The 21,866-nt window shown below is 41.5% G+C and overlaps 1 protein-coding gene across 1 annotated transcript in view; it reads left to right on the top strand.

Annotated features, from left to right (window-relative positions):
- Window positions 1-21,866, top strand: part of MYO1E (myosin IE) — a 216,505-nt gene that overhangs the window by 142,245 nt on the left and 52,394 nt on the right. Inside the window, exons 9-16 of the mRNA XM_005685707.3 lie at window positions 398-530; window positions 5,853-6,049; window positions 9,487-9,567; window positions 9,860-9,946; window positions 12,252-12,338; window positions 13,468-13,635; window positions 14,597-14,682; window positions 17,289-17,370. Coding sequence (XP_005685764.2) covers window positions 398-530; window positions 5,853-6,049; window positions 9,487-9,567; window positions 9,860-9,946; window positions 12,252-12,338; window positions 13,468-13,635; window positions 14,597-14,682; window positions 17,289-17,370 — 921 coding nt within the window. The remainder of the gene's footprint in view (window positions 1-397; window positions 531-5,852; window positions 6,050-9,486; window positions 9,568-9,859; window positions 9,947-12,251; window positions 12,339-13,467; window positions 13,636-14,596; window positions 14,683-17,288; window positions 17,371-21,866) is intronic.

Genomic DNA, 21,866 nt, shown 5'->3' with positions numbered 1-21,866 from the left:
CTGCCTGCAATGCAGAAGACGTGGGTTCAGTCCCTGGGTCGGGAAGATCCCCTGAAGAAGGAAATGGCAACCCACTCCAGTGTTCCTGCCTAGAGAATCCCAGGGACTGAGGAGCCTGGTGGGTTACAGTCCATGGAGTCGCAGAAGAGTTGGGCATGACTGAATGACCAAACCACAAAAAAGAAATTTCAAGACTGAACTGCCTTTCCAGCACCGTGTTGAGACTTGAACGTGTGAGAGGGCGTTGGTCAGTGAAAATGTCTTATGGTGACTTCCAGCTGCCGTCGCAGACTAAGCCTTGTGTAACTGCACAGCCCCATCCAAGCTTTGGTTTCTTTCTGATGTGTTCCATAGCTACTGACCGACTTGTCTGGTTCGTTTCTGTCCCCTCTTCCAGCACGCCATGAACGTGATTGGGATCTTTGCAGAGGAGCAGGCGCTGGTGCTACAGATAGTGGCGGGGATTCTCCACCTGGGAAACATCAGCTTCAAGGAAGTTGGCAATTACGCGGCCGTGGAGAGTGAAGAGTGTGAGTGGTTTGGGCACACGGTTGCCAAATGAGGAGATACAGTGTTTAGTTCCGATCAGAAGAACTCACCACTTTCCTATGCTTTGGGTTTTTGAGGAAGAGAGGCTGAGGAGACTGGCAGGTCTTGCTGTGGCAGAACTGAAAGGCCTCTTCTGTGCACCCACACTAGGGACCGCTGAGGAAGCTGTTCTGCTTTCTCTTTAACCTTGGGGAAACCTGGCAGAATTTTACATGGAGGTTTAAAAATCAAGCTATACTTTAATGAGAATTAGAATTGTCTCCTACTAAAAATCTTTTCTGTAACTGATCTTTAGGGTTGATATTCACCTGACGTTTCTCTCAGGATGTAAGTAAATATGGATAGCTCACAGGTTTGTAAGTTGCCCCATGGGTTGGATTAGATTGGGTTTCTGAAAACAAGGGGGTAAAAAATGGACACTGTTGTGTTGATCTTGCTGATGATGCCTTTAATGGCCCCTCTGTAGCAGTCAGAAGACCTAGATGATCGCTTTTACCCTTTGAGAAGGAATCAGGTGCTCCCTGCAGAGGCGCACTACTGGTTCTGTGTACACTCCTGTGCTACAGCCGCTGTGGCGTGTGACTTTAGCCTCTTTGTCATCGGTCAGCTTTCCAGGCTGCTCTCAGAACCCACACATCCTTCAACCACCCAGGAAGATGTTTCTTCCTTTCTCAGCATTCTTCCAAGATGATAAATTTAGATGCCCAGTAATAAATAGTATCCTACTCATTGCTGACAGTGCAGTGAGGCTCTTTCCATTCCAAATAAGGTTCTTTTTTATATTTTTGTTCTCTTTGGTGATAAAAGAGGGAAGTTCTGCTAACTTCAGATGTCTGTCTGATAAGGAGAAACATGAATTGTGTTTACCAGGGAAGGGAGTGTGGTGGAAAACAATAAATGCACAGGGTATCCATGAAATCTAGAAGCACAACCCAAGAATAATAACTATGTTTTCATACTTTATGTGCTTTATCCTTCACATTTAACAAATGCGTGTATGTGTCCAGGAGGGTCATGAACACTTGCCTTTCGTCACCGACCTTTCCGATTTCTTGACAGTTTCTATAGATGTACACTGGAATTCTGTTGCTTTCTTAAATAGTACAATCCTTTACTGACCCTTTAGGCTGGAGGAAAAGGTCATGGCTTTGACACAGCAAGTATTTTCCCGGATGCTTGAGCCAAGAAGCCTCCTCAGCCAACTGGGTAAAACCCAGGATTGGCAACTGCCATGCGATCCTCTGATTGAAAGTGGTGTGGGGCTGTCTCCATCAGAGAAGGGCTATTCTTGAAGCCAAAGAGCTTGAACAGAGAAATAGGTCCTCCTCCCAGTCATGTTGTTTTCTCCCAGTTGGTAATACCTAAACATGGTCAGGGCAGTACATGATCACAGTTCTCGCATCTACCCATTTGCTAGTCAGAGTCCACCTGCAGTGCGGGAGACCTGGCTTCAGTCCCTGGGTTGGGAAGATCCCCTGGAGAAGGGAAAGGCTACCCACTCCAGTATTCTGACCTGGAGAATTCCATGGACTATGTAGTCTATGGGGTCAAAAAGAGTCAGACACGACTGAACGAATTTCACATTCACTATTCCCCTCTGTAGTAGGAACCACTGTTTCCAATCTCTTGTATTCCTTTCAGGGGAATACTGTGTTCCTAAGAAACTACTCATATCTCTTCTTTTTTTCCCTACTATTCTACATTAGTTGGAGTTTATAACATGCTCTGTGATTTTTCATTCCACGTTGTATCTTGGAGATTATTCTATAGCAATTCATTAAGAAGCTTCATTTAAAAAGTTTTTTTTTTTTTTTTTTGCTTTATGGTTGATTTACAATGTGTTAGTTTCAAGTGTATCACAAAGTGAATCAGGTCTGCATATACATGTGTCCACTCTTTTTTAGATTCTTTCCCTGTATAGGTCATTACAGAGTAGAGTTCCCGGTGCTACACAGTAGGTTCTGATTGGTTCTGTTCCCCGGGTAGTAGTGTGTATATGTCCATCCCAATGGCCCAGTTTATCTCTCCCCCTCTCTTATTCCCTGGTGACCATAAGTTTGTCCTCTGTATCTGTAACTCTGGTTCTAATTTTGTAATTTGTACCCTTTTTTTAAGATTCCGCATATAAGCAATATCATATATTTGTCTTTCTCTGCCTGACTTATTTCACACTGTATGACAATATCCAGGTCCATCCACATTGCTGAAAATGAGGAAACCCCATCCTTCTCAAAGCTGCATTAGCATTCCACTGCCTGACTGTACTTTAGTTTACTGAGCCAATCATCTGTTGATGGACATAAAGATGGTTTCCTGTTACTCTTCCAATTACTTAAAGTGGATAACCTGGTTTGTGTTGTCTTTCTCATATTTGACTTTAATACATGGAATGCATTTATAGAGGGAAGGCTTAGCCAATGTTTTTATAAAGGAAGAAAGCAGACTTTTCTTAGCTATTGTATTGTAGGAAAAAAAATTGTTAAGACTTTCATCACAACTGGTCCACTAAAGCAGAATATTAAATACAAATTAGCTTAAGAACTTTGTTGAAGGAAATAAAAATACTACTTAAGTAACCACAGGAGTTTGCCTTGTTATTAGTGGGTTAGAAAGCATAGACCCTCAACACCCAAGACTGATAAACCACATTTACTTTGCCATTTCTTTTAAATTTGTAACAGGGAGTTTTGTTTTGTTACATCTTTTTGGTTTCTCTATATTCCCTATGCTTAAATGGAAAAATTCAATCCAACTTTGCTTTACACTTGAATGCAGTAGTAGAAATCTATCCTCATTATCAAAATGTGCTAAAACATTCTTTCTAGTGGGTTCTTTTATGCCCTGCATAATTCTGTTTAACTCTACCAGAGTTACGTCAGCATTTTTTAAAATTAATCAGTGCTTTCTCCTTGCTCTCTCCTTCCCAACCCATTCCCCCAGCCTCTGAACTTCCAAACTGCCGCTCCTATCCAGCCATTCTTGCATATACCTTCATAGAAATTCACAGCTGGAACGAAGTTAATATGAGCAGCCCTACAGTTTTAGCACCAGGGCAACCATTGAAGAAGTTACTATACTTGAAAAGCATGGCATGGATTTTTTGGAAAAGCAAGTACTAGATTTCCTCTCTAGACTTCTTAGCTGTTTCCCTAAGCTTGTGACTCAGATTCTTGGCCAAAACTCCCTGCCTTGGTTTTCAAGTACCTGGGGTCCTTCACTTTTGCCCTCTTCTACTTAAGATATAGGAGGCCTGGAAGGATATTGTTTCCTTGTCAGTCTTGTCTATTTCATCTCCAGGACCCAAGGACTTATGCCATATTGTTTTGTTTCTTTAGCTGTGGCATAATGGTAATGCCATAAACATTGCTACCAACCATTTTAACTGCGTCCCTAGTTTAGCATGGTTGGGGGCTTGGGAGAAGCCCATGTTTCACCTACATGCTGTCTGCCTGGTGAGAGTGAAAATAACCAACATTGTAGTTTCTCCTTAATGAAGGTCTCCTCGGTGTCAGACACTTTAGTAAGTGTCTTTTGATTCTCACACAAAGCTGCCCATGTGATTTACAGGCATCTTATGTCCTTGTTCTGTGCAAGGTAATTTTCATTTTGGCAGAAGACACATCCAGATTCCTAAACATATGTGTGGTGAAACTAAACTTAAAAGAAATTGGCCATTGGCAAATTAGTGTGTTTAATTTTGTTCACATGCCCTTTGAAAAAGGAAGCCCTCCCCTGTCAGAGCATTTCTGTGGAAGAGTCACATAGATAATAAATACTTTGTTCTGGCATTGCCCTTTTTCAAAATGCTTTCACTGACTTAATCTCATTGGAAGGTACATACGGAGAAATGTTAGCCTGTTACATTCCATTGCCATCTGTGAAATTCAAACAGATTATCTTTATTGGGAGCTTTATGATTTTTGAGGATTATTGTAAGGTCTTTAATAAAAATCCCTTTATCAGAGAATTTTGGCAAAACTTTATGCAGAAAAAGGGAATTCATATCCAAGTCCAGAATTTTGATTTGTGTTCATAAAAATCTTTCGTTCGTACTGGAAAAAATTCTGAGCATTCTTTCATGTCCAGGAATCTCATGCTTGTCATTTATTCATATTAGAGTAATTTGACCAAAAAGTCAAGAAAACATGTTTGTATCTCTGGGCCCCCTCCTGGTGAGATTCTTGGCTTGAGACAATTTGCTGAGCTGTGAGAACCTCACCTTTTCTATCTGAAGACCTCAAGCTGTGCCAACTGCCATGTCTTTAGTATGGGGTGTTTATTCTGTGGTGTGACTACTAGAGTCCCCTCCATTGCTTGTACACTGCCCCAGGGAAATCTGGTAACATCTGTCTCTAGAAGCCATCCAGCCCCCTTTGACTCCAGACCAAATATCCCCTACCATTCAATTCCACCATTAAAATTCATCCTAATCTTTTCATCACCTACCTTGACCTTCATCTCCAGCCAGTGCTCACCTCAGCTGTGTCTCCCTTACGCAGCATCCTTGTCTTTGCACACCCCACTCCCCTCTCTCCCTCTTCTTTCTTCCTCTGCGTTTGTACAAACCCTGTTCAGCCTTTTAGCCCCTCCCCTTCCCCCCAGCAAATCCCACATCTTCCTTGACCACCCCAGCAAACAGTAATATCTCTCTGCCCTAAATCCTCCAGGGCTTTATTGTCTGTCCACGTCGTATACTCAGCTTTTTGTAGGCTTCTTTATTTGGTAAACTGTCTTTGCCCCATCTAAATTGTCTTCAAGATTTCTTAAGTATTTTATATCCTGTCCTCTGTCTTTAGTACACCAACACATGGAAAGCGCTCAATAACTATGTGATTTGTTATCATTATAAGTTTGATGATATCAGGTGCTTCAAGCTGGGAATGATGATTCTATGAAAACACTGTACCAAAAAGGAAGAAAAACAGTATTTGGAGCCAAAAAAATGTTTCTTCATTTAGTTCCTTCCAGGCTGTCTTGCTGCAGACTTGGAAAGATGTCCTTTTCAGGCATTTGGCTGTGATCTCAGTAGGGGGGATTGGTTTGCCACCCTTCTTGGATCACTGATTTGTATTATTGAAAGTCTCGGTCATCATAGGAATTGACTCATATAATAGAAAAATTGGGAAAAATTAAAGTGGATGGATGTGTGTAAGATTTCTGATATGCCGTCTTCATTACACTGAAAGATCTTGGAGGCTAATGGTGGTTGGTATCTTGCATGTGTGCACACACATGTCATGTATTTGTGAGAAGAATTGTTAAAAATCTGAAAGATAGTCATGTTTTTGTTTTGTTTTGTATAGTTTTGGCTTTTCCTGCCTATCTCCTGGGGATCAACCAGGACCGGTTGAAAGAAAAGCTCACAAGCCGGCAGATGGACAGCAAGTGGGGAGGCAAGTCAGAGTCTATCCACGTGACCCTCAACGTAGAGCAAGCCTGTTACACCAGGGACGCACTTGCCAAGGCCCTGCATGCCCGGGTGTTTGATTTCTTGGTAGATGTAAGTAAACACAGATCGACATTGCTGGGGCTCCATATTCTAATGTCACGTAAAGAGTGAAACATCTCAGAGCTTTGTTTCCACATTTTGGCTCATTCCTTATGTGATCATCACTTCGCTCCTCCGTGTTTTATCCTCACACTGGAACCATGTTTTACTTTTCCACTTTTACTTCTAGTATTGTCCAGCAAAACTCTAATATGGTAACAGCTTCTTGTGGACAAAATACTTAGTAAAGCTAAAACTACAGACCAGAAAAAGAGGAGGCCCACTGTTGTAATCTTTCAGCTTAAAGGTTTGGAATGTTGTATTTGTCATCTATTGTTATGTTACAAATTAACCCAAAACTTAGTGGCTTAAAATAGTAAGCATTTATTTTTTCAGTTTCTGTGGGTCAGCTGTTTGGAGGTGACTTAGTTTGGTGGTTCTGACTCAGGGATGAGAGGGCAAAAAGATGCTGATTAGAACTACAAGGCTTGACGAGGGTTGGAGAATCTGGTTCCAAGATGGCATCTTCATATTGGCAGGATGCCTCAGTTCCTTGCTACATGGGCATCTTTTTTGGAGCTACTTGAATATCCTCACAACATGGCAGTTGATTTCCCCTAGAATGCGTAAGAGAAAGAGCAAGGAAGAAGCTGCAGAGATTTTGATGTCCTAATCTTGGCCTCAGATATTGCCAGTCTGTCAGCTTCTGTTCATCAGAATCAAGTCACTAAGGACAGCCCACAGTTAAGAGCAGAGAATTTAATTTCCAATTTTGGGGGGAGAGGAGTGTCAAAGACTTCTTGGATATATTTTTTAAACTACCACAGACTTTTAAAATGATGGTGTAAAAAATTAAAATAAAATAAAATGATGGTGTAAGCATACAGATATTATATCTAAATATGCATATACATGCATATTTATATATGTATATAACTTATAGATTCTGAAAATTAGTCTCTCAGCACTGTCACTGCCAGTGACAGTCTGTGTTAATCCCTCTAGCTTGTAAATGATTAGAATAATAATAGCAAGCACTTATATAGCACTTAACTACGTGCCAGGTACTGGTCTAAGTCTTTTAGAAAAAGAATAATTCTTACAACTCTGTGACTTAGGTATTATTATCTCTATTAAACATATAAGCTAATTCTGAGGCACAGAGAGGTTCAGGAACTTCCCCAAGGTCACACCACTATTAAGTGATAAACCTAGGAATTAAACCCAGGTAATTTGGCAGATCTCCAGCTATTTCACTCCGCTACCTTTTATTTATTCCAGCCAGAAAGAACCCCATGGGAACCCCAGTCAGGGGACAACAGGCTGGCCATTAGATCCCGAAAGTCTGTGTTTCACTCCAGGCAACATCTATAAGGCTTAAAGTATTGTTGGGTGTGTTTAGGGTTGAGTAGATCAGAGTGGGACAGGGTAAATATTCTGTGTACTTCTTATGGTTATATTAATGGTAAGATTGCTTAGGAATCCGGTCAGGGTTATACAAAACATTAGTCATGCCTTTAACTTGTCCAGGCCCATCATTATATTGACAAGGGAATCTTAGCCTCAAGTATTGGTGATTTCACCCAAGGCCGTTCAGCAGGAGGGTTGTACTGAACTGGGATTAAAACCTACATCTCTTGTCTCTGTTCAGTGAACCTTCCAGTGCTGGCCTTCCCACTTTATTTCCTTTCTGTCCTCCCTTGATTGTGTGGTGTAATGGGGCAGATGCCCTGTGTAAGTGATGCTAATTGGAGCTGACGTTTATTAAGCCCTGACTCCTTGCCAGGTGCTGGGCTAAGTGCTATACATCATTACCTGTTGGCTGATAAAAGATGAATGTCATTTTCTTTGCCTGGAAAACAACTCTGGTACTTAAAAATTCCTCCAGTTATTCTCAATCGCCAGGAATTTTTCTCTTACATTCCTCCCTCCCCTGCAGGCCTGACTAACCCCCTCTAACCTATACCCCACCTCCATCATTATCTGTTTCATTGATTACACATCTCTTTTCACAGTGGTCAAGAACACCAGAATCATCATACTACTTAAATAGAATTCCAGACCCTTCCTCTTATCCAGTGTGGTTTTATGCATTATGATGTTATCAGTGTCATTAAGAGGATTGTAGCAAGAACTAAATGAAACAAAACTTGGGAAGCCCTTCCCAAAGCCTGGTGAATGTTGAATCCATGTAAAGTCGCTTTTCATTACCATCACTTTAATACTAACTAATGGCATTACTGTCCATAGTTGCCTCTGAGAATAAAGACTGTCTTGTTGACATTCCTTTCATATTACGTTGCTGCTGCTAAGTCGCTTCAGTCGTGTCTGACTCTGTGCAACCCCATAGATGGCAGCCCACCAGGCTCCCCCATCCCTGGGATTCTCCAGGCAAGCACACTGGAGTAGGTTGCCATTTCCTTCTCCAATGCATGAAAGTGAAAACTGAAAGTCAAGTCGCTCAGTTGTGTCCGACTCTTAGCGACCCCACGGACTGCAACCTACCAGCCTCCTCCATCCATGGGATTTTCCAGGCAAGAGCACTGGAGTGGGGTGCCATTGCCTTCTCCGGCCATATAATGTTAGATGATCATTAATTGATTACAGGGCATACCTGGTTTTATTGTGCTTTGTAGATACTACATTTTTTTTTACAAATTGAAGGTTTGTGGCAACTCTGTTGAACAAACCTATCAGTGCCATTTTTCTGACAACATTTGTTCATGTCATGTCTCTGTCACATCTCGGTAATTCTGGCAATATTTCAAACTTTTTCATTATTTGTGATGGTACTCTGTGATCATTGATCTTTGATGTTACTACTATGACTTGCTGAAGGCTCAGGTGCTAGCATTTTTTTTACCAATAAAGTAATTTTTAATTAAAGTAGGTACATTTTTTAATATGTAATGCTACTTAAAAGACTGCACTTAATAAACTACATACAGTGTAGTATAAGCATCTTTTTTATATGCACTGGGAAACAAACAAAGGGTGTGACTCATTTTTGTGATATTTGCTGTATGGCAGTGGTTTGGAACCAAACCCGCGGTATCTCTTATGTATGCCTATACTGGACGGGGTTAATGGAAAGAATATTTACAATTTCTGCAATAATGGTTCTTTTTGTGAAACAGGTTTTACTTCACTCATCCAAGATGATATTTTCTAATTCTCAAGACTTCCTGAGAAAAATTAGTTCTGCCAGAAATGAATGGTTTTCATCTTTCTACCATGCTACTTTTTTTTTTTTTTTTTTTTTAAAGATTCTGGTGGTTTTCCCACAAACTTGACATTGCACTGAGGCCTTTTTAAGGAGAAATTCATCTGTCTTCTTGTCTGCTTCTGTTTCCAAAGGCAGTAGTATCTGCTTTTCTTATCCCCATGCATGCCCATTATTAATATGAATGTGAGAGGAGTTAATTACCATGCTGGTTACTTTCTTCTAGTCTATCAACAAAGCAATGGAGAAGGACCACCAGGAATACAACATTGGCGTCCTAGACATCTATGGCTTTGAAATATTTCAGGTAAGACCAGCTTGAGTAATTGAAGACAAAGAGGGGTAATGCTTTTTACCTGGCTTGAAAGAAATAATTCTAGGCAATGAAAAAAATATCATTGTGGCTCACTTTTGCCTTTTTGAGTTCTTCATGTACCTATACTAAATTAGTATCTCCTAAATATAAACCATGCTGTTTCTACTGATGCCGCCAACATTTCCGTTAAGCCTTTTCACTAAATCACTCAAGAAGTGACTTTAAAATGATTTTGCAGAAACAAGTACATAAAAGTAACACTTTGTCTTTTTCTTTTCTTCAGAAAAATGGCTTTGAGCAGTTTTGTATCAATTTTGTTAATGAAAAATTACAGCAGATTTTTATTGAACTCACATTAAAGGCAGAACAGGTGAGCAGTCCTCTTCCTTCATCTTGTTCTGTTTCTGATTTGTTTTGAAGGGTATAAATGTCTCTCTTTTGGTAATAGGTTCAGATTATAGTTTTTTTTATTAGAAAATGTACTTAATAGAGTCAGGCAGAAAAACCATATGCCACTGTGACATTTTAGTCTGAAGTATAAACACCATCTGCTACATTTTCTTTCTCTGTAAGTAAATGATGCTGTGAAGTTGGACTTATGACTGGTTGTTTTTACTACTCTATGACTCATTGACCAAGTGCAAATGGAAACCTATTCCAACCCCAATTGCCTATGGCATATACTGTGTTCCAAAGGAAAACTTGGTTTTCTCGGATTTGCTCTGCTCCCAATCTAACATAAAAATAAATGTGTCTTTAACAAAGCTGGTATTTAAATTCTGACTTGAGGTTACTTGCCTTGATTATACTACCTACTGAAAGTCCAGTGCAAGTTCCCTTTTATTCTGGTGCCTACTGTTTTTTGATTTCTTAGATTGCTATAATAAGGTACCACCAACCAGATAGCTTAACACAATAGAAAATTTTTTCTCTCCCAATCCAGGAGGCCAGAATTCAAAATCAAGATGTTGCTAGGGTAGCACTCCTTCCAGAGACTATAGGGGAAATTCTTCCTTGCCTCTTGCAGCTCAAGGTGCTCCTGGCATTCCTTGCCTTTGGGCAGCATGCCTTCAGTCTCTGCCTGTGTCTTCTTGGGTCCATTTTCTCCCTGTGTCCAAATCTCATTCTCTCTTCTCTTAGAAAGACACCAGTCTCTGGAATTAGGGGTCACCCTAAATCCACAATAATTTCCTTATGAGATTCTTAGCTAATTATATCTCCAGATATCCTATTTCTGGACATTTTAGGGTTCTAGATGGACACAAAATCTTGGGGGACACACTCAACCCACACTGCACACACCCGAGGCTGTCTGAAGAATGTTTATTCATGGAAGTGTTCATGTGTCTGCTCAGGAACACCAGTGATCAATAGTTTTCCTGGGAAACTCTGCCCTGGAATTCTTCCACTCCTCAGAGTAGCTAGAGCCAAACCCCAGGAGTGGACATGGTGGAGACTGAGATGGGAGAAGGTTGGGTCACAGAGCAACTTGGTGTAGGGCATGGCGAAGAGTTCAGAGGAAGTATGATGAGAAGCCATTGAAGGATTTTCAGTAGAGTGTGATGCCATCTGATTTGTTTTTGACCAGTTGGCTTTGACTCTTTGCACTTAGACAGGGCAGGCTGAGGCAGGGGAGGACCAACAAGAGTCGAAGTTTCAAAACCAGACTCCCAGGGAGACTGAGCAAGAATGGTGAGGTGTGGACAGTGATGGCTGCAGCAGAGGTGAGGCGTGGACAGTGATGGCTGCAGCAGAGATGGGGACATGATCCCCTAATGAGGGGGTCAGATTTGGTATATATTTTGCAGAATGAGTCAGTGTGACTTGCTCTCAACATAATTAGCTGAGGAAAGAGGAGTCGCAGATGATTCCTACCTTTGCAGCTTGAGTAACAGGACCAGTGGGGAGACTGTTTACTGAATGGTAAGATGAGGGGGAGAGCAGGTGGCTGGAGGCAGGCATGTAGGGCCAGAGCGCTGCTGAATGTGGTAGATAGGAGAGGCCTGTTACCCTCTGAGTGGGAATCCCAGGATATGACGTACATGTGACTCTGGAACTCAGGGGGCCAGCCTAGACTCAAGAAACACTTTCAGGTGTCGTTAGCCTATAGGTGTTATCTTAAGCCACGGAGTTGATTGGAATTACCTAGGGAATAAGGTTGAGAAAACAAGGCTGGGAGATTGAGCCCCCATCATATAAAGATCAGGGGGTAGAGGGGAGAGCCAGCAAAGGACGCTAACAAAGCAGGACTGGTGAGGAACGAGGAAAACCAGGAGCATGTGATGGTGTTCATCATGTTTAATGAGCAGCTGACCTGAATGAGGGGCCTTCCTTCTAAGTACCTAGATGCTAATCTGTACTTCTGTTCTCTGTGAAGTTCAAAGAGATTATTTCAAAACTGGACCTATGGGTTAAGCCATTTCTAATTGCCATCTTTGTATGTCAAAAACAATTGTATGGAAGCAATTTTATATGGTTCTAACCAAACATAAAAATTACCAAGCAATGAAATTCTCTTTTCCTGTTCCTCTTAGAAAATATTAGTATTGCTAGTTTTTATGAAAGAGATCCAGGTTTTTCTTTCCTGATGATTTATGTGCCTGTGATATCCATTTGTGCTGAACTCTAGCTGGTCTTCACTGAGTCAATGAGAATTCCTGCTTTCTGTCCTACAGGAAGAATATGTGCAAGAAGGCATTAGATGGACACCCATTGATTACTTTAATAACAAAGTCGTATGTGACCTCATTGAAAACAAAGTTGTAAGTATGGTCTGGTGTGTCTCTTCACTGTTGACAGGTTTACACTAAGAGAGTTTTTGTTCTCTCCGTCATTGTATTAGAATAGAGAGGGTGAGAGCTCTGACTGAAGAGAGGTGTTTTTTGTTTGCTTATTTGGCTGTGCCTGGCCTTTGTTCTGGCATGTGGGATCGAGCTCCCTTACCAGGGATTGAACCCAGGCCCCCTGCATTGAGAGTGCGGAGTCTTAGCCACTGGACCACCAGGGAAATCCTCGATGCAGAGAGTTTTAGCAATTACATTTATTTTGCCTCTACGTATATGTGTAAAAGCAGGGTTTTATTCTTACAGTTAATATATACATGTGTATATAAGCACATTGTCAATTTATGAAGGGAAGTCATTACTGAATTTTAAGAGGAGACAGTTATCACTTATGTTGATGGCATAGTGTATGAAGAGACATAAAATTGACCCTGCCTTCTAGACCATTTATACAACTTCTAGGACTTTACCCCTAGAAATTATTCAAAAGAAAATAAAAGGGCATAGACACATCTGTACAGTACTGTAAAGTCCCAAACTGGAAATGATGAAAACATTCATAGAGAATTCAGTCCTTAAATAAATTATAGCATACAAAAGCAGGGAAATATAGCCATCAAAATAATAAGTACAAAGACTGTGCAAAACAGGAGGATTATTTATAAACTAGTGCTATGCATAAAAAGTGATATATGATAGAATGTATCCAGTATGTAACTGTATTATCTATGTCTATATGGGTAACAAGCTGAAAACAAACATTAAGAAATGAATTAGGGTCAAAGAAAAATGGTTTTCTTCAGAGTTTTAAAAATCAACCTAGTACAATAAGAGTGAGCAGATAATGATCGTTCTGTGTATGACTTTGAATAGAACCTTGGGAAGTTGAACTTTTCTTTTTGAAAATGGATTTTGTTCCATCGTTAGATCTAAGAGGTGGCTCCCACTTGGGATTATTAATAGCATCCTTCCTCAAAGGGAACGACTGACTTCCAAGATGGTATCTTAAGTCTCAGGAACTGTTTCCTTGCTTAAGGAAAGACCTAATGAACATGGTATGTTTTAGAACAGTCAGTGAACTGGGGCTTTGCTTTCTTGGTCCCATCAGAACCCTCCTGGAATCATGAGCATTCTGGACGATGTATGTGCCACGATGCACGCAGTGGGTGAGGGGGCGGACCAGACACTGCTCCAGAAACTGCAGATGCAGATTGGGAACCATGAGCACTTCAACAGCTGGAACCAAGGCTTCATTATTCACCATTATGCTGGGAAGGTATGGCCAGGGAGCAGGGGTTCAACAAAAAGGAAGTTACCTGTATTAAGCCTTTGGGTCTGCAATCTGTTTTCTCATGAGGCAACTGAAAAGTGTCCATATAGTTTTATCTGCCTCGCTGTGTTTTATTGACCCATCATTCATTCATTCAACATGGGACTTATGAAATATTTGGAGAGACAAACAAAAGATAGTATACACTGCTGCGTGTTTTTTAACACGAATCACCCTTATATAACATAAGCATGAATCAGCATATATATTAACTGCTGAAGGAATGAGTGTTCGTCTTGCCTCTTATGCAAGCCTGCAGTTTTTTACTTGCCCATCTTCCTTGGGAATATAAATAAGGACCAGGGGTTTGTTCTTATAAAATGCGTGAGTACTCTGTGTTACTGCATTACCAGGCTGGTGATACACAGATAAGTAAACTGAGGTCGTGATATTTGGAGTCTTCACAGTACTGTGGAAATTCATTGGTCTCACTCTTCATCCCAATTAATCTCTTGTTAACCAGGGAGGATCGTTGAGCATGAGGCTATAGCTAAATTGATCTAACACCATTCATGGGAGAAATCAAAAAGCCTCAGATGACATGGCCCATTGCAGTGGTTTAGTGTGCACAGTTTCATTTTATTCCATCTTAGCTAAAATTTAGGGAAAGAATTCAGTGTATTATTTACACACCCGAATATCTGTGGAAGGACTATGTAATCGTGAGAGCTGGGGGCCTGGCGATGTCTTTTGGATCGTGTATGCAATCAGCATCTCCAGGCCATCACCAGCTAAGTCATCTAGCAAGTAAAACATACACAGCCTTAATGTGGCATATCAGGATGAAAGCGCATTTGTTACATCTGAAAATATGCATATTCCGTGAAAGATAGCCATGCTGGCTTGGATGTTTTGTTCAATGAAATATTTAAAAGATAAAATTTGATTTCTTTCCATTCTTGGCAAGGTATCCTATGACATGGATGGCTTTTGTGAGCGGAACCGTGATGTGCTTTTTATGGATCTGATCGAGCTTATGCAAAGCAGTGAGCAGTAAGTGTGTTTGCCTTATCTGACACAGGGGTTTGATCATTTTTTAGTATTAGGACAAACTTGTGATGTTTAAATGTCAGCATTTTGGGCTTCCCTGGTGGTCCAGTGGCTAAGACTCGGTGCCCCCAATTCAGAAGACCTGGGTTCAGTCCCTGGTCAGGGAACTAGATCCCACATGCCACAACTAAGAGTCCCCAGGCTGCAGCTAAAACTTGGAGAAGCCAAATAAATAAATATTTTTTAAAAATAAAAAAATAAAAAATAAATGTCAGCATTTTGCTTCCTTGTGCTGTTAGGTCTGAGTTATCCTTAGACAATTTGACTTCTTAAAATAGTTATCCTCCCAATCTTAGTCTCTCCCTTATCCTTAATACGTCCCACCCCCCATTCTAAGTGCCATCTGAAAGCCCTTCAGGGTCTCCAACTTCATCATGTTCAATGGTTTTATCTAGAAGAAGTGCCCATCCTGGGATTGGGTTGGGATAGCCACGTCATCTATGAGTGGAATAGTCTGGTTCTGTGAAACTTTGCCCTTGGAATATCATCCTAAGAATTCCCCTCAGTCACTCAGTTTTTAAAAATGCTAATGGCTTAGCTACACCCAAGTGAACCTGAGTTGCTGAAGCACTTGAGAAATGGCTCGAGAACTCGGGGAAGGACACTCAGAGATCCATTTTAACTCCCCAGACCTTGACTAAGCTATGGTCATAGAAGCAGTGGGAATACCACGCACCGCCCCCGCCCCCCCCCAACCCCCTTGCAAGCTGCTAGAGCACTTAGGACCAGCTTTGCCATGTCCTTTCCTTCCCTGTTGCCTGCAAAGGTCCCCATGGTCCTGGGTAGTGGATGTCAGGCATCATTTTCATGATCAAGCCTCTCTATGCCAGGCAAATACAATATTGCACAGTCTTCCAGTTTTTACAAGTTTTAGAGCTTCCTCCAAGTAATAATGTCCTTTTAGTCTCTTTCTTCAGATATCATAATATGAGGGTTAACTGCTTTAATCAACAGTTGCAAGCATGATTATTTTCTAGAAAGGGCCTGACTTCTATGAAAGCAAAATCAAGTTTCATTTTTGGTCCACAGTTCAAATTTCTGCTCTGTTTAATCCTCTACCCCTCCCGCCAGCCTCCACTCCTCCCCAGCCCACATCTTCCCAGGCTTGTACTTCCTTGGCACTCACATCCCTCACTTCAGAGATTTCTTCATTCAAAACATAAAACATAAAAATCTATTTGCTCTTAAAAGGTCAGATAAACCGCAAGTCCTGGCTTGTGGGGTTTATGATAATCAGGTGCAGACATGCTTTCAGAGATTTTTTTAAATTATTAAAATTACTGCCAACTTCAAGAGCTATTGATGCTTCCATCTAAAACTTGTGTTGTGTAGACATGGTCTATTGTTTAGAAAACACATGTGCTGTAAAAATCTATAATTGTGTCTGGTGAGGTTAAAAGTAGATTATTGCTGGGGAGACTTCCTGGAAAATTCATGATGCCCAGTAAGTCACTTGGGTTTCCCTGGTGGCTCAGATGGTAAAGAATCTGCATGCAATACAGGAGACCCGGGTTCAGTCCCTGGGTCGGGAAGATCCCCTGGAGAAGGAAGTGGCAGCCCACTCCAGTATTCTTGCCTGGAGAATCCCATGGACAGAGGAGCCTGGCGGGCTACAGTCCACGGGTCACAAAGAGTCGGACACGACTGAGCCACTAGCTCTATTACTGCTATGAGTAAGTCACTTGGGAGGAGTTTACATGGATCACGTTCATTCCATGAGTCAGTCAGTCAGCGAGTATTTATTGAGCGCCTACTGTGTTCAGGGTAGAGGTCATGCTCCAAACACTGGGCGCACTGCAGTGACTAAGACATTGTCCTTGCCCCGTGCCCTTTGAGGCAGGCATATCAACAGATGCAGCCCAGTGACACTTCCTAATGAAGACACATTCAGCCAGCAAAGCATTAGTGAATTAGCTTCACTTAAAATTGCTCATACTCAAAAGCACAGTTTGTCAGGGTCTTTTGCTCGAGGGAAGGGATGATAGAAAGAGTGGCCTATTGGCATCTAGTAGGCAAAGGCCACTGATACTGTGAAACATCCCATAATGTGTAAAGCACACCCCTCACCCCACCCCTGGGTTCCCACCACAGAATTATCCAATCCCAAGTATCCTTAGCACCAAGGCTGAGAAACCCTGCTTTCGAGCAAAGCAGAATCTGCATTGAATCTGGACAGTTCATACACATCCTCCTGCTATGGCCTGTCTTATTTAACTCAGCAAATTCACACTCAGCCCCCTCTGTCGTGTCGTGCTGCCAAGGTGTGTCTCAATAATAGTGGGTGGGGAAACATGAAAGGCAGAGTTTAAAATTTTATTTTTCCAACTTTATTTTCCAAGATGTTTCTGTCTTAGAATTCTTTCTCAGTGTTCCTCTTGTCCACTGCTTTATTTTCCTAAGTCTTGATGGCCTGTACTTTGAGTCAGGTGGCCATTCTGTAGTCAAGGTTCTGTGCTTCTGGATGACTCTCACTTCTCTATGGAAGAAGGTGTTCCAGCCCCCGAGGTACTTGCTGATTGTTAATCCATTCTCTCTCTTTTTTTTCCCAGACCTTTTATAAAGTCTTTATTTCCGGAAAATCTGCAAGCTGACAAGAAAGGGCGCCCAACTACTGCCGGAAGCAAAATAAAGGTGTGTTCTATTTTGGGAAATTTATGGATTCCTGTAAGAGGTAGGATTTTCTGGGACTCGGGAACCATACCCCTGGGCCAGGCTGAGGTCAGTGAGATGCAACAGATTGGTTACAGAAGATGGCCAGAAGTGATGTTGCTGCTCGAGAAAGGCTTACAGGATGCTAGCTGGATTTGACTTGGCTGTACTAAAACCCCAAAGGGATATTAAATACCTCGTAGCTTAACAGTCAGCAGATGATAATCAGCTACTTTCTAAGAGGAAATGGCTTTGTGCTGAATCTAGGAGAATTCACATTAATCTATCAGAGAAATTTTATGATCTAGAGCCATATTTTGGATTTTGATGACAGTTTTCCAGACCATACCCCAAAACTCCGCCAAGTACTTTCTACGTACCTGAAATTCTACTGAGCCTTTTAAAGGGAATTTATGCACCTTCCTCACTGGACCTTGCAGGCCCTTCTTTTTGTGAATTACAGGCATCTTGGCCCCACAGTATCTCAGAATCAAAGGAATTCTTAGTGTATCTTTTGTTCTTTTTTTTTTTTGGCTGTGCCTTGCAGCACGCATGATCTTAATTGCCAGACCAAGGATCAAACCCATGCCCCGTGCATTGGGATCTTGGAGTCTTAATCACTGGACAACCAGGGAAGTTCTCTTAGTGTTTCTTGGAAGCCTCTTGTGGGGTGTGCACTGAATTATCAGAGGCCTTGTGTGATAAAATTGTCCCTAACAACACTCTGAATTTAAAGGTTGTGTTGAACATACTCCATCATGTTTTTACTGACTGGTTTTTTTAAAACCAGTCAGTAAACTTTTTCTTTTTTAATTATACCAGATGAAAACACTTTTAAAATTATGTATTTATTTTAAATTTTTATTTTATTTTAGGGTATAGTTGATTTACAATGTTGTTTTAATTTCAGGTGTACAGCAAGGTGATTCAGCTATGCTTATCCCATATAGGTTATTGCAGAGTATTGAGTAGAGTTCCCTGTGTTGTGCAGTAGACCCTTGTTGATTATCTGTTTTACATATAGTAGTGTGCATATTAAAAATGCTTTTTTAAAGAATCATACCAATTAAATACCGCCCTGTCTTTATAATCAATGGGATCATCAAGTGGTTAACAGTAGGGTCCTGGGGTTCATCATTAGTGTTCAAATCTCTCACTACATGATTGCCAGAAAATTACCTAAATTCTCAGTGCTTCTTTTGCCTTCTCTGTAAGGTAGAGATTTTAGTACCTGATCTCAGGGGGGATACCGTGGTAATTAATTTCATAATCCAACTAAGGCACACACTGCCTGAAACAGAAGAAACAAGAAAGCATATGCTCTCACGTTACGTATCCTCCATCTGTCCCCTCCTTCTCTCCCGTGCTGCTTCATCTCTAGATAAGTCTCAGTGGACACTCGATGCGCCTGTGCTGACTCGCCACCTGGACTGTCCTCCCCCCACCAGCTGTACAACCAGATCTTACCTGCCCTTCTCCCCCTTCTTGGTAACCCCAGCCGCATGCATACGGTGGTGGTTCTTGTCTGTTCTATTCACTGGCTTTGTCTTCTCTGAACAGTTCAGGAAAATGGAAGCCTGCCTCCCTAGCCTCTGAGGACACAAACGCTGTAATGTCACAGCAATCCCATCCAGAGGGGCCTCAGGTTTTATGGAGGAAGTCAGATGCAAGCTGGGTCTTGAGTTAGAGGGTAGAGTCCACTAGGGGATGAAGGACAATCCTGTTCAAGGAACTGGAGACTTAGAATGTCCTGGGACGGAGTTTGGATGGAGTTCCCTGGGGCAGAGAGAAGGTGCAGTTCTCACGAAGCCCCAGATGTTGACCTCCGTGCTCGGCTCTGACTCACGCCGTCACTTCTGGGTCCTAGAAGAGGATTCGCTTAAGGCTGGAAACTCTGGTCACAAGACTGTCACACATTCACATCCCCAGATCATCAGGGCTGCAGTGACTCACTTTCAAGTGGTCTGGATTCTCAGTCCAGCTTATTTCCTATAAAAAGGAGGGCGGGGGCAGGGGCATTTTTCTCCTCCTTGGAAGACTTGAACCCTTTGCCTCCTTCTTATTCTTATCTAGTTGAATGCTCAGCATTGCCCCCTTCCAGGCATACTCAGAATGTCCCAGACTGCTATGCTTGGGGGAGTCAGCAAGCTTGTTTAGGGAGCCTGGACTTTACATATTCTCACCTCCAATGGTCCCTTCTTGGTGAACCATGTGGCCTCTGGCTGTCTGATATTCTGCCTCCACATAAGAGTGGGTCTCCCTGTTTTATGTCTCGTAAGTCACCTCTTAGAGTTGCATAGCTCTGGCCCAATCTCTTACATCTTTCATATCCTCAGTATTTTGCAGATGCTAAGCGTCATCTTTAAAAAAAAAATTTTTTTATTGAAGTATAGTTGATGTACAATGTTGTGTTAGTTTCAGATGTACAGCAAAATGATTGTAATACCTATATATGTACAACTTTTTTAGGTTCTTTTCCTTATAGATCATGACAAAATATTGAGTATAGTTCCCTGTGCTATACGGAGGTCCTTGTTGGTTATTTTATATACAGTAGCTACATATCATCTTAATATCTCTGAGGTATAAGTGTTTAAAGGGATCCTGCATTCCTTAGAAGAAAAATTAGTGTTCAGGGTAGTTTTAATATTGGATATTTTATGTATTCTAATTCTTTAAAATGTGAGAGTGTTCTGTAGAATTTAATTTATAGAATATTTGGTGAGAACTCCCACTATCTTTGTAAAGCGTATTCTTCGTTTAATAACATGTGATTGTTGAGGCTTTCCTAAATTCTACGTTGTCATGGCTAAAAGGGACCAGTTTTGAAATTAGAGCCAAAGGTTGATGCTATTGGGAGATAGAATGGAGCTCAGAGTCGGCAAAGTAGACTGGGCTGGCAGCTTTACCTAAGTGGGCCTGGCCACTAAAGGAGCAGAGTGACAGGAGACGCAAGTGCCATGAGGTAATTGGACCGAGAGACATTGAACATCCATTCCAACCTGCAGATTGAGGCAGTAGAAGTATTCCAGTTCTGCTTAGTTTACAGATGGGCAACTGTGGTCCAAAGAAATTTAGTGACTTGTCAGACAGCTTGCAAAGAGCAGAGCCAGGATCCTAGTTCAGACCTGCTAACAGTCTGTGTGGAGGGTAGAAGGAGGAGCTGTCCCCCTAAGGAGTGGCACCTTTGCTTACTGTTTGGTCTGCATATCTTGATGGCCACTTCTGCTCAGCAAGTAGCTTTGGAAGCTTTCTGTTCTAAGTCATGGGCTCTTCTTGTCTGGAGTCAGAGTAAATTCAAACTGTGGCTTCCCTACCACCTCTGGGGACATCTACAGTTGACCCATAGCTAAGTACAGGATAATTGTGATGGTTAAGATAAATTCTTGTTTGCTCAAATTAATTATCCCACAACCTAAAGGCTTCTGTCTAATCCTAGCCCTCCCAGTTAATTCCTTTTGGTATTACAATAAATTATTCATTATCTTCCTTAGGAAGGAGGAAGGCATTGTGGTTAGGGAAAAAACTTGCTAGCTCACAGACTTGGGTTCAAGCCTCACTGCTGTTGCTTACTAATTGTGTCATCTCGAGCAGTACTTTATTTAAGGCCCCGTTTCCTCATCTAAAAAATGGGAATGATAATCGTGAGTCATAAATAAGAAAATCCATGTGTCTGCAAATGAGAGTTTGTGTGTGGCCATTCTTGGATCCGCAGGGTGAAGCATTTTCAGTACATTACTGTTTTGAGCTGGAAAGAACTGTGTCAAGTGGCATATAAACTCAAGTCAAACTTGCCCCTGTGTTTTCAACTTGCTAGGTTGAAAAGAGATGCTCTTAAGTGCTTAGGACTAAATAGTGGGCCAAGTTATTCTTAAAAATAAGAGTTTGGGATTAAAAAAAGGATGCAATCTGTCATCAACAGGGAAGATAAGTCAATTTAAATTTTTATCATGGAGCTTTGCTTTGCTCATATAGCCTCTGCACCTTTGCTCTGAATTCCAAGCATTGCAAATAATGCCATATTCTGCATATCTAAATAGAGAACTTTTGCTTCGAATACACTGGAGTTTTTCTCAAGGGTTTCGGATTTCCCAAACCCTTGAAAATAGGAAAGTCCTAACTGAAAGAGGGTTGTCTACTGCAGGCAAGTCTCTTCTGCTGACTTGGTAATGGTTTTCTGGCTTTAGAGATCCTCTATTTTCTTTTAGAGGTTTTCTCTCTTCACGCTGATTTGCTTGGAATGAGAGTTTGTGTGTGCCCCGTTCTTGGATCCACGGGGTGTGCTCAGCTGTGGGGATAGAAATGCTGATGTGGGCTCTGATGTGTTTTTCATTTGAGATACTCATGATTTGAAATATGTCATGAGCAATTTTAACCCTATTTATGTGGCTTTTTCTGCTTGAACCCAGTTCCGTTGTGGGTGCCCAGTGTGCAGGTAGTGAGGAATGATTTTACATCGAACATTTTAGTTTGTGAAG

This window comes from Capra hircus, chromosome 10, assembly GCF_001704415.2.
Source record: "Capra hircus breed San Clemente chromosome 10, ASM170441v1, whole genome shotgun sequence".
In the NCBI taxonomy this organism is placed as follows: Eukaryota; Metazoa; Chordata; class Mammalia; order Artiodactyla; family Bovidae; genus Capra; species Capra hircus.
Note: the sequence above shows the minus strand (reverse complement) of the source record. Positions and strands in the feature narration are given on the sequence as shown.